At 37.5% G+C, this 17,283-nt stretch overlaps 2 protein-coding genes across 2 annotated transcripts; one reads left to right on the top strand and one right to left on the bottom strand.

The window, feature by feature from the left end:
• Positions 1–3,241: 3,241 nt before the first annotated feature.
• On the top strand, positions 3,242–15,699 carry LOC142375421 (adhesion G-protein coupled receptor G2-like). Its single transcript, XM_075459430.1, has 16 exons — positions 3,242–3,512; positions 3,709–3,837; positions 4,704–4,751; positions 4,850–4,972; positions 5,105–5,239; positions 6,736–6,889; positions 7,836–7,998; positions 9,674–9,808; positions 9,924–10,034; positions 10,120–10,159; positions 11,935–12,035; positions 12,143–12,264; positions 12,899–13,167; positions 13,289–13,382; positions 13,471–13,754; positions 14,373–15,699. The coding sequence occupies exons 1-16, from the start codon at positions 3,449–3,451 to the stop codon at positions 14,525–14,527; spliced, it is 2,127 nt and encodes a 708-aa protein (XP_075315545.1). The 5' UTR covers positions 3,242–3,448; the 3' UTR covers positions 14,528–15,699.
• On the bottom strand, positions 14,711–17,282 carry knstrn (kinetochore localized astrin (SPAG5) binding protein). Its single transcript, XM_075459431.1, has 9 exons — positions 17,237–17,282; positions 16,637–16,702; positions 16,416–16,542; positions 16,253–16,282; positions 16,053–16,152; positions 15,857–15,971; positions 15,695–15,756; positions 15,365–15,439; positions 14,711–15,258 (listed from the first exon to the last, which is right to left on the bottom strand). The coding sequence occupies exons 2-9, from the start codon at positions 16,656–16,658 to the stop codon at positions 15,130–15,132; spliced, it is 660 nt and encodes a 219-aa protein (XP_075315546.1). The 5' UTR covers positions 16,659–16,702; positions 17,237–17,282; the 3' UTR covers positions 14,711–15,129.
• Between the last annotated feature and the right edge of the window lies 1 nt (position 17,283).

The raw sequence follows: 17,283 nt of genomic DNA, 5'->3' as shown, positions 1-17,283 counted from the left end.
ATTGTTGTATTTATTTTGTATTATGACACCTCATATGCATACCTCAGTAAAGGAGGCTGCAGTTTCAGGACTCTCATTTTTTTAAAGGAGCACAAACTAGCAAGAGTGACATAAATTTCAATTCAATCAGTACTCCATAGCCATCAGATGAGTACTTGATTTGAATAAAGTTTTAATTTCTTGTGATAAAATCAACCATGTTGGCTTCACTTGTACAGCAAAATTTACTGCTGGCTATCAGAAGTATGAGCACTCTTCACTTTATTCCAAAGTAGGCTCCTTTCTTTCCTATTCAAAGCACAGACCCATCAAAATGTAGTTACTAGTAAAACACACTCAATCTAAAATCTAACATGGTTGGTAAGGGTATATTTTAACTTGAGTGGAAACATGATTCAGGCTTGCTTGCTTTTATTTTTGTAAAACAACTTTTGTAAAAGTTGCTTCTTTCAGGTTCAAAAGGGAAGTGAAAACTAAACTTTATTTCCACAAGAAAAAAAAGTCCTGTGAGAAGTTTAAAAAGTCCTCCTCTGCTAAAACTAATCTTTTTGACCTCGTTAACATGTTGACATAGTGTTTTACTGTGTTACAAGACATGTCTCAAGCAAAATCAGCCATCAGCATTTTGGCTGAGGATTGTGCTTTGACCCTCAACCTCAGAAAGGCAGGGTCACCACATTGACTCTTTGGAGGAACCAGACTCAACCAATTCTGACCGGTTTTATGTTGGTGTGTTTTCACAGTTATACTTAAAGACATTTTTTTAGAGAGGCATTTCACAAATTTGACCCAGAAACAAAAGCTTGGTTTTGCAACTTAACTAATTGCAAAGCTGTTCCAACCATTTATCTGAGAGACACCAAAATTACTAACAGGCAGGTTTGATGAGTCCATTTCTCTTCCTGTGTTTGCTCACATGACGCCAGGGCAGATAGCAACACTGTCAACTGGCATGCGACCACAAACTGAATGTATTTCCCTCCCAGAGGTGGCAGGACACTGTGTCAGACTTCTCTTGAAGGATGAGTCTGAGGCAGACTGTTTCTTTTTCGTGGGCACGCAGATCTGCGCAGCTGTTGTCACTTTATATCACTTTATTGCTATTTTTTCTGACAATACGACTGTTGCAGAGTGAGTTTGGCAGAGTTGTAGGAGACTTGACAGTTGGGATAGGCTCCAGTCCCCCCCAGATACAGGCGTTGACGCCAGGCTAGTTCAAACAACAAGCAAGCGAAGAAAATGCAGACTAATATGCATCACTACTGAAACCACAAGCCAACAAAATGCAAATGAAAAAATCAAACTAATATATGTATATATATAATAAATCAAACTAAAATAGATTAACGATTTCAGAGAAGAAACATATATGTTTATTAGCTGACAGATGCAGAACATACATGCTTTCATGAATTGCCATAGAGAAGGGGAAATAAGCCAACTTCACCAGCATTATTCTATATGTATGATAAAATGAGATAAGTCTTCTTTGACTTATTATTTTTTCAGAGTAAAAGTCACTGGACTTTTAACAATATGGGAATGTGATGGGTAAACACGGTCTACAAACAATATGTGTTCTTTTAGCTTTCCATCCATCATAGTTTGATAATTACCTTGAAATTGATAATATATTTCAGTTGAGCACATTTAAAAGAGTTTAGACCTGAACATGTGTGTCTTAATTCCAGAATGAAAAGCTTGGCGATAGATAGATAGATAGATAGATAGATAGATAGATAGATAGATAGATAGATAGATAGATAGATAGATAGATAGATAGATAGATAGATACTTTATTGATCCCGAAGGAAATTCAAGCATAAGCTTAAATTTTGTAAGCTACGTAAATTATTATTATTATCATGACTTTTTTTTTTTTTTTTTAAACAACTCATTTTCAACAACTCAACAGCTCTTTTTACTCTCTAATTTTGGATTTAGCTGCTGTCTGTTTTATTTCTTTCTTCATTAACAACCATATTTGCCAACACCAGGCTAACATATTTCAGTAGACACTATCACAGCCTCTACACAGCAAAGTAACGTGCGTGTACAAATAGGTCACAACCAAATTTTCATTCTGACTAAATTTGACTATTTGCTTTGTGGGGTAAATACAAAGCAGAATGAAAAGTTTTAACCTGACAACCGTGAGTAAATCATCAGTATATTGTTTATCCACAAGTCTATTAACTTTGGAATAGAAGTGGTTCGAGTTTTGTGCCTTTCCACTCAAATCTTAACATTAATTCCAACATGATGCTTAAAGTCTTGTTGGGAATCACAGGCTTGCAAATTGAATTTTAAGTTCTCACTCATGTTTTCTCAGTCTTCATGTTCTGGTAGTTTGCTCCACACACTCACTCACACTGTGTTAATTATCTCAGCTGTTATCCATTCTCTAATTGATACTGGACTGTTGTAATGGTAAAATTGCCATCTTTCATGCGTGTGACATGAAAGGTTTTGTTCGTTCTTGCGCTTTGCCTTCTTTTTATAGTTTAGTTTTACGTTATTCCAGCTTGGCTTTGCTTTCTATTTAAGTTTAGTTAAACTAAGCTTAGTTTAACTTAAACCTGTCATTAATCTGTGCCCATCCCACCCTGACAAGCACACTATAAAGGATATGTAAAATCTCTCTATACATTAGAAAATGGAGAACTCGCCTGCAGTCAGCTATACAGTGAGTAGTCCGAGATATAACACACAGCCCATGTTTAAAAAACAAGGATACATTCTGGAAATAAGACAAGCACAAAGAACCACAAAACTACAGTAAAATTCAAATCAACAACAGATATCAAAAACCTGACAGAAATAATGCTGTTGCTGTCACTGCTAGGTGACTATCTGCCTGAAGGTATGGACTCAAGTGCAGACACAGAACACTGGGAGGATTGGAGAAACAGAATTGATCAATTAATGAAGTGTGAGCTGAATCCGGGACAGCGTGGAACTTTATTTTCCAGAGGGAATCTAAGATAGAGGGGAGGATGCTGGCTGCGGTGCAAGCTTCTGAGTTGACAATGGGGCGAGCAGGCAGGTAAGTGGAAGAGAGGGATCCAACCTTGGACTGCAATACAGGCATGAGGAAACTAGGACGAGGGACTGCAAAGGGATGTCCAGCATGTTTATGTTCCTGTTTTGCATGCGAGTTTAGAATATTCTTCCTTTTTTTCAGGAAATTTGCAAAAGAAAACATTTGTAGCAGGTACATATGCAAAGTCTGGCAAAATCTTCAACTGGCCAAAAGGTTCAGTTGTTCCTTTTCTCTGCTGCGGAGCAATACTCTATTCTCAACCAGGGAAAATTAAGAATAACATTTCCTTTTTTTGGTTGAAAAGCATTTGCAGTAAAAGTACTTTGTAACAATTCTGTACATATTAGTCATCAGCAGTAGCTGTTAAAAGGATCACAGACCAAGACGTGAAGCCAACAGAACAACATGGCTCGGCTCAGCTGGAGAAATCAGCTTGTGTTGGTGGTCTTCTTGTGGATTTGTTCCATTTGTAAGTACATACTTTCTGTTAGATCTTGACAGGGACCTCGTGATGTCAGTTTGTGTCTCACATGTGCTTTTCTTTTACTTAATCATACTAAACAAGAAGTGTTTTGTAGAAGAAGAAGTGGGAACATTTCATGTTCTTTCATCTGACATGAAACCATTTCATTCCCACGCTTACCTTGTGTTCTATTTTCATTCAGATATTTTATCAGCAAAACCGTCACGTCAAGACTCGAAAATCAAAAACTGTTTTGACAATGACACAAAAACATATATTGTTGCTGATAACTTCTATGGCATCGTCAAAGCATCAAATTTTTGTGAAAATGGTGAGTCAGATCTGTGTTACTTATGCTTTATTATTTCAAATGTGTCCTATTTTACATTTTCATTTCTTCAGAGTTTGTTCTCGCAGTTGTTCATTACATTAGGATTTTTTAGAGAAAAAAATGACACATGTTCACAAAGTTAAGAATTACAATGTCTTTGGATTCGTATCAGTTCAATCCGTCAGTACCATCATTTAGAAATGTATGTCAGACGGTCATGGACTGTCGTGTCGGTCCAGGTTTTCTAAATCTCACCTTCAGCACCAGTCGCTGCTGATAAACTTTTCTGAATTCCCATCTCCTGCTTTGTAAGCCCAAAGATTTTTATTTCCAGAGTGCTCGGCAGCTGCATACAAAAAGCTCATTGCTGTTTGTTGCTGATGAGATCTCAGGTGTCAGACTATTTATAAAGTTTTCAAATTTTCATCCTCTGATCTTTCCTAAAGATAATGGTGAAATGCCATAGCTTTAACAATCTTATTAAGTTCACAGACATAAAAAAGAAATTTCTTGGTGGGCCAAAACGTTTGTGTGTTGCCCTTTAATTTTCCCATTCTGAGATCGTACAAAACAAAAATGATACACTAATCTGGTTTAAAATGGTATTAAAAGAAGTATTTCCAGAGATCAGCTCAACCTCTCGCATACATTAAAACAGTGACAGTGCACAAACATTTGCACGTCACAGTAGTTAGTTAAAGCAGCAGGTCAATTAGACGGTGCACCAATAAACAACCAGAGTAAGATTTTATTATTTCTTTGCATATTTGTGTTTGTAACTAATGTGGCCTTTGGGTAACTGCTGCATGATACTGTATTTTGTGAAAGCAGGTATGAGTGTTTAAAAGGAATTCTTTACTTTTCAGCTGGACATTCTTGCATGATTTTTCTTAACAGCAACATAACCAAACACAGTGAGTTCAGCTTACCCCTTTCTATTTGCAAAATATAGGATTATTTGCAACAAGATTTTAATCGAATTTAAATGTGCATTTCTGTTTATAATCAACAGAAATTTTATGGAAAAGGTGGCCTCAATTGGATAATGACGGACTTCTCTACCTCCCTAAATCTGTTGCCAATAAAGATATGTTTTTATATGTTTTGCGGAATAACTGCTCAAAATTCTGTCCAGGTAATATTACGGAAAAGTATTTAGATTTTTTTCGGTCCCTTTTCAATGTGGAGCAATAGAATTTGTTTATTTTGCCTGGTGGTGTGAATAAATATTATCTGCACAAATAATGTGTTTTTATACATTTTCTAGACCGTGACACATCTCCGATACCTTCAAGTTCATTTGGAGATGGTGGTAATACAAGCAGCTGCCATATTGGAAACGTATCAACAAAGACTGCATGTAAAAAATCTAAGTATGATGAAACTTACTGCAGTAAAGAAGGTGAGTTTCCTTTTGATAAGTAAAACATAAATGTATAAATGTATCTATATTTCTGCAGGTCTCTAAACTTAACTATCACTTTTGGCTTTTTTTGTTGCTCATGCTGTGAACACGGTCTTTAAGAAGTAGTGATGCATGTTGTACTTTGGGCTTAGTGACAAAAATTTTATATTTATTCACATCCTTTTTTCTTCTCAAGAGGAGAAAAGTCACACATGTTGAGAAAAAAGAATGAGTGAGAACCAAATTTATCTGCACCGCCTAACGTTTTCCACACTTTTGCTTTTGTTTTACTAGCTGATTACATATGCTTAATACAGAATTGGTTGACGTTTGGGTATTAGAATCTACTTGGATTGAATGAGGAAAACATTGTGGCCTACCTTAACCAAAGTTAATTTAAAATCATTTTGAATCTTAAGAATTGTGTAAAACAACCTCAGTTAGCATGTTAAATCTTAACGATCATGACAGCACAATTAGAAAAAAACTGAACAGGTATGGCTTGTGTGGAAGGGCTGCAGGAGAAAGCCTCTTCTCTCTAAAAAGAACATGGCAGCACAGCTTAGGTTTGCAAAGCTGCATCTGAACAAACCACAAGACTTCTGGAACAATGTCCTTTAGACAGACCAGACCAAAGTGGAGATGTTTGCTCATAATGCACAGCAGCACGTTTGGAGGAAACCAAACACAGCATATCAGCACAAAAACCTCACACCAGCTGTCAAGCACGGTGGTGGAGGGCTGATGATCTGGGCTTGTTCTGAAGCCACAGGACCTGGGCACCTTGCAGTCACTGAGTCCACCATACATCGTTTGCGGAGACTGATAACATCGTACACAAAATGATTACTTTAGGTTGTGGTTGCTACAGGTGGCTCGACAAGCAGCATGTGGCTAAGTAATACATGGGATGTACTTAGTTTTTCACAAACCTCTACATTTTGACTATTTGTTAAATGAACAATGACAGTGTAATATGTCAAGTGTCATCAGACATTGTGTTTATCAAACTTTTCGATTAATAAAATCCCACAAATGAAGACTATGTCTCTACCTTTCCACGTAATTGAAGCTGGGTCATGCAACAGGACAATGATCCCAACCACAGCAGTACATCTACAACAGAATGTATGAAAAAGAGAATCATCGAGGTGTTGCAATGGTCCAGTCGAAGTCTAGACCTCAACCTGATTGAAATGCTGTGGTGGGACCTTAAGAGAGCTGCGCATAAACCAATGCTGCAAACCTCAGTGAACCGAAGCATTATTATAAAGAAGAAAAATAATCTAAAACAATGTGAGGAACCGACAAGGTCAGAAAAAGATTCCCTCAAGTTATTACAGTTAGTTCTACAAGCTGTAGAATCATGGGGTGTACTTAGTTTTATTTTGTTATAAAACTTAGACTAAAAGCAGAGAGTTCTTCCCATGTCTTTCTTCTTGAAATGTTTATGAAAAATGCTCGAGGTAAGACTAAATGCTCTTTCTTTTCAGATCAACCGTACAATGACAAGTACATAATAAACGTGACAAAAAAAGAGATGGAGTGTGTCAACTGTGACAGCCCACTGAAAATCCCTGACGAGAAAATAAAAATGAACAATACGCCCCAGATTGTTGACGGAAAGGTTCCAGCATCCGAAGCTGCGTAAGATATGTTTTATGGATCAATTAATGCTTCTCTTAAATATTTTTCACTTGCTTGCTTTGAGTTGAAGCAAATTCATGTTTTCTGTGTTAGTCTGCACACACTGATGTAGACTTTGAAGGCAGTAGATGTATACACAGCTACAATCTGAGCTGATGCTTTTACAGGATCTTAGCATAAAAGTACCACTGCATCTGTTATTCCTGTTGTGTGCTGCTGTGGGATCATTTGCAGAAGGAGTTTGTTGCCTCTACCTCTGTGTTTAGGTTCATCATTGGAAAGCATGCACCATTCAAAACACCTCAACCTATTGAGACTCATGTGTTTTATCAGGTCTTAATGGCTTAAAGTTAAATCATGAAATTGAGGATAAACCTAAATCACCTTGACCAGTCTTTCCTTAAACGAGCATCTCTTCTTCTCTCCTAAATTTGGAATTTTTAAGGCCCACAGGGAGCTTGCATAAGTAAAAAGATGCTGGGGCCTGTTGGGGCTTGAAAATTATGTTTTCAAGCACTTCTGAAACATGTCCATATCATCTTTTTTTCCCTCTTCGATGCACAGATGACAATTTGCTGTCAGACTTGAGGTGAAATGATTGAGCCTGATGTGGTCATCAGAAAATAGGGAGGCAAAATCACAAACTGTGTCAGTTTGTGTACAAACAAAATACTTGAGTCTCCTCGTATGTGTATTTTGCAAGTGCTGGAACATGTCATTTTTACTTTCAATTTCTCTGATCTACATTAGAGAGGGGAGTGTTTTAATAATGTATTCAATATGAGCAATAACATTTCAGTAAATTGTGCAATTTGTTAAAAAAATATTACATCTGTTCATATTTATAGCTTATTTCCTAGAGAACTTTGTAAAAGCTTTCAGTCAGTTTAGAAAAGGTATCTGTCTTACATCTGTGTGGAAAGAATATTCCTTAATCTGTCCACAGCAACCTGATGAAGAACATGGAAAACTTAGTAGCTACCATGAAGGGAACCTCAGCTTCATTGTCAGTAGCAGAAGGAGTCACAGGAATCTTAGTGAAAGGACCAGAACCTGAGGAGATGGAAGGAGTATCCTTTGCTTATCAGTCTCCAGCGGACAGCATTAAAGTGGGTGCATTACATTTGACAATCACACATATGCCGAGTCATCCAAGACACTGAAATATTCTGAATAGTGGTGCATTTTTAAGAAATTAAGATTTGAACATTACAAGACCCACCTGTGACTTTTTAAACTTAGAACTGTTGTAAACACCGCTTTCACCCCATTTATGTCAAATGGCAGCCACACAAATTAACCTCAAGATCAAGATATATCGAATCCAGCATGACAGCTGATGGTTATGTAATTAGAGAGTCAGACAAACCAGAGAAATATAAAATTGATTCTATTACGCACAAAATCAACCTGGGCTGGAGCTGCTAGGAGAAAAATCAAAAATAAAGACACCAAAAGTGAAATAAAGGTTATAATTACATTTTTATCATTACTAAAATTAAAATAGTCCCAGTGCTTCTACTCATGCAACAATGTTAAGGGACCTCTCCACAAGTGCTTAGCCTCCCCACAATCCAATACACTGCTCCTAAAAGAGAAAAGCTTACAAAAGGATCAACAGTCAACCATGATAAGGCAGCACAAGGAATGACAGAACCAATGAACCAATATATAAGCAAAACAGTTGGATGAACCAAAGATTAGAATTACTAAAGTAAAAATGCCACTGAAACGATGACAAAGCAAAAGCACTGAAACACAACTAAACCAATAGTAAATCAACACTAAACTTGGCAAACAAAATGTATATTAACAAAACAGAGCTGGGCAAAGAAACAAACTGAACAAAAGCTAGACTGAACAGTAGCTGGACAAAACAGCAGCTGACCTGGCCTGGCAGGAAACCTGCAAAATGGAAACTCAGTTCACCGGGCTCACCTGTACAAAACAGATAAATAAGGGCTGACAAAAACCACTCACCACCACCTACGGAGCCTAAGATCAGGTTACAGGAGCTTCCAATGTCAAAGCCTTCAATAGGAAAAGTCTTCCTTTTAATTATACTTCTTAGTCATTTGGGAACTGAGTATACTAATAGTTGAAGTTTTGCAAGAGGAATCTGTTTCCATTCTTGCTGAACACAAGATTTTAGCTGCTCTGCAGTCCGTGGCTGCTGTTGTCTGTTTCTCTTCCACTTGATGGGTCATTTAGTTTCAGTAGGAGACAAGTCTGGACTATCTATGCAGCTCCGCTGCTGTAAGTTATGCAGAGTGGGATTTGTAATAATAAATAAAAAAAACACAAACCTTGTAAAAGAGAAGTGCCTTGAGGACTTAACTTGTTTCTCCAAATTGGTTTTCCAAAATTCTCTTATAAGGGTCTACATCGATGCCGATTCTTATATCTTCAAGAGTAATGTTACTTGTATGTTACTTTACCATCACTGCCTTTCTATTCGGTAATTGGCATCAAATTTTAGATTTGTTTAAATCTTCTGAATACATACTTGTTTCTGCTGAAGTTCAAAGGAAAGAAAAATGACATTTAAATGCATTAATTTGCATTTTAGTAAGCTTCCCAGCTTTTCCGGAAATGCGGTTTGTAAACATTACCAGAAAAGCATGACCAGTTTAGCTATTTTTTGCAATGCTATTGATTAAAATATTTGAAACAGCTGTATGTTTATGGCCACAGGGCTTTTTAAGATAACCTGAATCCTAATAGCCACGCAGCATTGTACTCTGAAGTGCTTTGGAAACACACTTGTCATGTCCTTTCCTGCAGATTATAGATGACAACACACTCCTGGATGCATTTTCAAGAACTATCTCTGTGTCAAAGGAAGCTTTTGAAAAGGCGGTGGCCTCAAATATAAGCGCATCATTTGCAGCTGTCCTACGATTCACGAATATGACTCAGGTATGGGGAAAAAAAGTCCTGTTATCATTTTTATATGAAATGTTCCATTCCCCTGGAATTGTGTGTGCGTTACTGTTATGTGGTGGTATAGTTTTGTTTTGCTTACTTTTCCCAGGATGACAACAACAGCACTCTTTTAGGTGATGAGGTTGTAGCAGTTGAGATGGGAGCAGATATCAAGAATCTTACAGACACAGTAAACCTCACTTTCAAGAACACCAAATATGTGAGTCCAAAAAAAAGAAAGCCTCTTGTTTTTAAAGCATGACTGTTAAGAGCGTATATTTAGTCCAGCTCTATTTTGTTCACAGGACAGACAGATTCCACATTGTAATTCATGGAATGGTGAAGGTAACATCTTTGTTTTTTTTTTCTTACTTAATCATTAAGAGTGTTGGTGTAAGAGACTGAAATTTGCCCCTGTTAATCTACCAAAACTATACACCCGATGGAGAGTCAGCAGCCTGACACTTTTTACAAAATGCTGAAAAATGCAGTGAGATAGTGTAACAGACACTTTTCTTAGTGACCTGTGACATTTGTGACCTGTCAAGACTTGAATAAATATAGCAACGGCATTGTCAATGATCTCTCGTGGGTAACGGAGCACTTTTTTTAGCCGAAGTGCCTGATTGGGAAGACAAACAAAAGCAGGAAACAAATGTCGCATTATATTTGTGGCCAGCTGTATACTGATGGTCACTGCCTGAGGCTGCAGAAAGTGGGACTCAGCTTTGCTGGTAAATCTTTTTTTCTAAACACCCAGTTTTTGCTGTAGGAGCGCAACAAAGACAGAGAAGTGCAGGGACTGGCAGCTGTTCAGTCCTCACAGCCTCATTTGATGTGGGATTCATGTTTTATTGCTTGGTCTGTGTGGTATTTGGGATGTGTGTCTCATAGAAAGTTACCCTGAGGTGCAAAACACAACATTTCACAAAACACAACTGGCTCAACAAAACCTAAAGCTAAAAATGAATGATCATCAACTTGCTTTATTAAGCCCAGGACTTCTTCTCCTTGGTTCTGGGTGCACACCCATAAAACTTCGTTCATGCTCTACCTTCAATTAGGGTAAGTGAAAATATGTCTCTTGGCCCACAGAGAAATACAGTGCATATCAATTTCACAGTAAAGGGTAAAAAAACAAAAAAAAGATGCAATCGCTACATTTTCTTTCTCAGTTCTCTATTAAGAGAACGACTGATGACATTTCCACTCCTGTTGCAACGTGCATACGCTCATGACATAATAACGGCAACGGGTTACCCCTCTTGAGTGGAACAAGAACTCCACAAAGGGCGGACAGAGGGGTTGTTGGCTGCATTTAAGCCCTCTGCTCTTTTAAGTGAGCGCTTGCTGCTTCAGATACGCTGCTGCACAATCTATTCAAGTCCATACACTTTTCTACTTTGCTCCCACTCGTTGTTTGTTATGGTTAGAAATGAAAAGTACATGTTTAGGGTTAGAATTTGAGTACACAGGTCAGGTTTAGATGTTCAAAAATGCATGGTTAGGATTAGAAACTATACATTGTCAGGGATACGATGTTATCCAACACAAAACAATTGCCTACCAAAACCTTGTCATCTCATCATTTCTATGTCATGACTGTGAAACTATAGCATATTGCACGTGTGGACAAACGTTCCAATTGATTACTTCTGGTGAGACAGGGCTAAAAGAGAATACACGAGAAGTTCTCCGATAGTATATATTCAACACATCTGCCTAAAAATGTCACCTCAGTCTGATTTTACTGTTGAAAATGGAGACAATTCAGAGGCTAAACTTTGGGCACAAGTTCAGCCAGAGCGGCTTGTGTTTAGCATCAGTTACCATGGTGATTTAACCAGGTTAAAAGCTCTAACTTTACGCTCCACATACAGTAGCTCACTAACCCGTCATCCTGCTTTTCAGTACACCTCTCGTGTTTTGCTGTTTTCTGAAATGTTGTGTATGACAGTGTGGAGTACAGCAGTTGAAAATGAACTTGAAACCAATCAGAAACGTGGTGCACTCACCAGAAGAACAAAGGCCAAATTCTTAATTCTAGAGCAAACTTTGTTGTTCTTCACCTCCTCTAGTTTCTGCTCTGCACTCTTTCATTTCTTGTTCTGGTCTCACAGGTAATAAACCGAACTGGACTGAAGAAGGATGTGAAACCTTTGAAAAAGACAACGCTATTACATGCCGGTGCTCACATTTGACATTCTTTGCCATATTAATGGTCAGTTTTTAAAAAAAGATTTTCACATCATATTTCACCAAATGAGAATGCTCAAACTTAAAACTTTCAAGTGCTTATTTTTCCAGCTTTGCTTTTTGTTTTTGCAGACTCCCATTAATGAAACCATCTCAAGCTCTGACCTGAACATACTGACCATCATCACACAAGTTGGCTGTGGTTTGTCCATTTTCTTCCTCGGCATAATCCTCTTCCTGCACTTTTTTTCAAGGTAACAATAGAAATACATTTATTCACACAAACAGGTCTTTTACATTACAAAATAACGTGAAATCGTGTCTGAGGAATGCTGATGTTTAAAACTGTGCTTGCGATAACGCAAGAGGAAACCAGAAAAAACTCTTTGCTCAACAGTGGTGCTGTTCCACTGTGGCTGAGGTTTGGAACATTTATGTAAATAAGCTTTCCAGAACAGACCTATACTGTTTATATCAAGTATGGAAATGAGATTGTTGAATAGTGGCCTTGTTGTGCGAGTGCAATGGAAAACACGCGTCTCTTCCATGAGCCTGTCTGAAAGTCACTTCATCACCTACCTCCGAAAACCAGCAGTGTTTACAAAGCAAAAAAGGGAAGTCTGTCAGAGGTCTGCTGCCTTCAGAAACTCACTTAACTTTTGCAGCTCTCTCACTCCCTATTTTTTAATCATTAAAACTAGGCCTCCCTAACCTCAAGTTAGTCATAATTTACTGTGAGCACCGATCTGCGGCTGCTTATTTCTAGAAAAACTGCCTCTTAAAATGAAGCTGCAAGCAAATGCAGTTTGGGAGGCAAAAAGAAAGTAAAGGGAACCTTAAAAAAAAACAAACATAATGTGTATCCTTTCTGTTAATGATACTTCACAGGAAGACTAAAGCCAGTGAAACCACAACTATCTTCATCTGCCTGGTGTCATCAATGTTGCTGATGAACCTCACCTTCCTGATTAACAACTATGTGGCCGCGATGAAAAACTCTTTGGGCTGTAAGATCATGGCGGCTGTCATGCATTACTTTATGTTGGCCACTTTTAGTTGGTTTGCTGCGCAGGGCTTCCACCTCTGCCTGCAGATGTACAAAGGGGGCCAAGTTGTAATCAAACGCTACATACTCAAAGTCTCAGCTGCTTCCTGGGGTAAGTACATGCCAGTATTTTATCCTCCAAAAACAGACTTTTTCATTTGCTTTTTGATCTGCCAATGGATATGACTTTTGCAATTTTGTAACAAACTGTTTGTATTAATTTGCTTTTCCAGTACTACCGAGTGTAGTTGTGATTCTCTTGCTTATCTTCGGAAAATATGGGGAACTGACCATCTACACTGATAACCCTAAATACAGCGTGGCCATGTGAGAGACAAGATAATGTTGCATGCCATAATCACCATTTTTCCTTTGAAAAATTCATAAAACATTTAATTCATCTCCCTGCTTCAAGGTGCTGGATAACTGACAATGACATTCACTATATAGTCAACATAGGCTACTATGCGTTGGTCTTCCTCTTCACCTTCAGTACGGCCATCATCGTTCTGTCGTGGCTCTTTAATCTCAAGAAAATTAAAAAGGACAACACACAAGAAAGTGAAAATGGCAAAAGCGTCACAGTCATCATGGGCCTGTGTTTCATGCTCGGTATCACGTGGGGTTTTGCCTTCTTCGCCTACGGTGTCCTCCGGATCCCTGCCACCTACATTTTCACAATCCTCAATTCTTTCCAAGGTATCCACATTTGTGACCGGCTTGTATATGATCCAGCAGCTCGAAATAATCTGAATGATAATACTCAAATGCATAATTTAAGACTATTTTGAAGTCACTCCTCATGCAGATTAGTTGCTTCTTTTTTTCACAAGATGATGATTCATCGTTAACATTTTTTAACTACAAATTAATTGGCTGTGTATAACAGGAATCTTTTATGGTGACACAACAATGGTGAATTAAGCTCAGGAACTGTTGCATTCCCAGCTGTTTACAGAACAGGAAGCGAATCTAATAAATAATGTTAGTGATTAGCAGTTAGCAAAAATAGAGTATTTTAAAGCTAAGTCATAAGGCAACTATCTCAGTATGTAGTATTTACATTCAAGAAGAAGCTAACAAATGCCTCAACAATGAGTTGTCCCCTTTCAGGCTCCATGGATAGGAGGCACATGGCATATATTCAAAAGAAAGGTGGCTACACAGGTGCATTTAGAATATTTGACTAAGAAAAGGTGAATTTATCGGTTGTCCATCATACTCACCTACAGTACTGAATGATATTTTTGCAGTCTAGTTATTCCCCTGTAAAAAAAACAACAACTTCTTTCCTTTCTTTCTTTCTGTGACTGGCAGGTTTCTTCCTGTTCATCTACTACAACCACACGAGCAACTTGGGATTGAAAAAGGCCAATGTGAGCAGCAACAACAGCTCACAGAGCAGCACCAGCACCAGCACGTGCAGTCTTAAAACTAGACTGGACAACGTTAGCAACCCCTACATGAAGTAACAAGCTCTAAAACAAAGAGGGCTATGATGAACAGTTCATGGCTCAGACAAAAGTACTATGAATTATATTTAGAGTCTAATCTGATATATAACGTTCTTATTTCGTGTAGCAATAGGAAGCATATTTTCCATCATATTCATTATTATTAATATTTAAGAAATACTTAGAATTGATAGAGTTTAGAGTTTTTATTCTGTAAGAGTTTCACATCTTTAATACAGTAAGGATCGGACACAGGTGAATATTTGATGCAATTAAATAACTTTAGTGCACCTTTTAAATTAAACAGTTAAAGATTACTAATGCCTAATATATCGGATTACTTTCAACGTTCAACTTAAAACACACAAAAAAAATTCCTCTTAAATGGGATGTGGAGGATTTTAACATTTCACATCATGTTCAATCTAAGAACCTGCTGTGTAATTTGCGTTTCACTGTAAAATGAAGGGATGCTGAACATAGAAAGTAATAGGAATAGGAATCTCATGCTATGCATCAGTAAATATACATATATATATATATATATATATATATATATATATATATATATATAAAAACACAACTCTTCTTTTTCCTAGTTAAGAGATTGTTCTACACCTTTACAGTAAGAGTTCCTCTGCTTCCGTTAGAGCTTGTTCCATTTCAGCCGCCTGCTGCGAAAAGTTCTCCCTTTCCTGCTCCATAATGTCTCGTGCTTTATTGAGGTCCACCATTGTTGTCTGGATTTCCTAAAAGTAAAATGGCACAGTGAAACATCAACCACTGCCAGTAACAAAGTTACACTGATCAGAGAAAGCAAAAGCACATTATAAAATGCGACCGGGGTTTACTCACCTCCAGCCGAGCACGCTGCTGTAACGCAATATCGCCAAAAGCTTTTAACTCCTTCAGCAGGTCTGTGGAAACACTCTGACATAAAGACAAAGATATTTAGAGGGTGGCTCTGTCTGCGATACCCAAAACCATATGTGTGTGTTAACAATATTTTATCTTCTTTTAAGTGATTATGTGACATGAAACTAATTAATAAGTGTATGTTTAAATTTGACTTGAATTTTGTTCCAGGTCTTAATCATTTGTGTGAATTTGATGTGATGTTTATGACAAATTAAGCATGACTGTACACATAACATCATGTAAAGCTAAATAAAACTCTGTATTTACCACAACTTCTTTCCTTTGTCCTTCATTCTGCCGTACAGCCTCTCCAACTTTTTCTCCTAAAACTAAGAATTAAAAGTATGGTTAGTTCTAATGGGTTACATGGCTGATAAAAAGCACAAACTAAACATGGATATGGTGTTTGTATGCAATCTATATATTTACCTGGGTCTATTTTAGCAGAAACTAAGACAACATGACAGTCCTGTAGGTTTTTATGGACGTCTGCATTCTCCTTCTTAAGCTCACTGAACCGCAGCTCCAACTCAGCAACTCTTTGCTACAATATGAAAATGAATTTAGAATATGATGGCTAAACAAAAAAGACAATAAATGCTCTTGGTTGTTACTTTTTTTTTACCTGCGTCTCTGACAGGTTTTTCTGCAGTTCTTCTTTGGCAGTCATAAGGTGCTGATTTTGTTCCTTGAGCTCTGCCTGTTGCCCATACCTGGTGGAAATCCTACAGAGAGGAGCAATTACGTTATGGGGAAATAAAATTAAAAAAAAAAAAAAGAAAAGCCCACTGTATGTCAGGTTAGGTAAAATAATGTACGACTTACCCTTTGTGAACTTTAGGAGGGATGTTTTTTCTAAAAAAACAAAACAAAGAGGAGCAATGATGTAAAAATGCAGAGCCAAACAGGTGTCAGATGCACACAGACATGTTGTTCTTTAAAACATCTGCTGACTAAGTGACAGGAGAGGACATACACCAACTCTCACCTTTCGTTTTGGCCTTTAAGGCCGCCATCTGATTTATGGACAGCATTGGCTGCTGTGGACACAGTTGCTGGATCTTTGGATTCAGGTTTATGGCCAGTTTTCTTGGCTTCTGCAGGTAAATTATTACCTGGGAATATTCACAACCATATGACATCTTTATTTACCTCGTGCACAAAAAATGTAATCTCCAGGAAAGTGAAATAATATTTACATCAGCTTACATCTTGGAATTTTTGAAGACATGGCTTTTTCCAAAGTGAATTGAATGTCAGCAATGATAAAGACACCTGTATGGAGACATAACAAAATTTCAAGGCACAGACAAAAACAAATTGTTTTACTATCACCTCACGAGACTAGTGACACTTAGACTAAAAATTTAATTAGGACTGAAGGAGAATAAATACTTGTAAGTAAAACCTAATGTCTGTGGAGCTTTGCTGCATTTCATTCCATTAAATTTTGACACATGATAGCTAGTGTTTTTAGGATTGGTGGTAACATTTATAAAAGAAATTAAAAATAAGTCATCATAAGTCCTTGCATAAAAGACACAAACCGGTGCCTAAAAGAGTATCAAAACACAGCAAATTGAATGTTTGAGGTTGACTTCAGCTGCAGATATTCAACTAAAACACTCACCACGCACATAGGCGTACACATAAAATGATCAATGTTTCACGTGTTTGCTCAACACAGAATTACGATATGTTACTCTTTGGGAGCTCAGGTTGAGTTCTTTACAACTATTACAACTGACTATATTATCAAACAGTACTCACTGCAGCAACTTTGTACAATAATAAGATATTAATCCCTACCGTTGAGGTGAGGTTACGCTGAAAAGGATAACAGTCAGAAACTGAGC

The sequence above is a fragment of the Odontesthes bonariensis genome, chromosome 24 (assembly GCF_027942865.1).
Source record: "Odontesthes bonariensis isolate fOdoBon6 chromosome 24, fOdoBon6.hap1, whole genome shotgun sequence".
In the NCBI taxonomy this organism is placed as follows: Eukaryota; Metazoa; Chordata; class Actinopteri; order Atheriniformes; family Atherinopsidae; genus Odontesthes; species Odontesthes bonariensis.
Note: the sequence above shows the minus strand (reverse complement) of the source record. Positions and strands in the feature narration are given on the sequence as shown.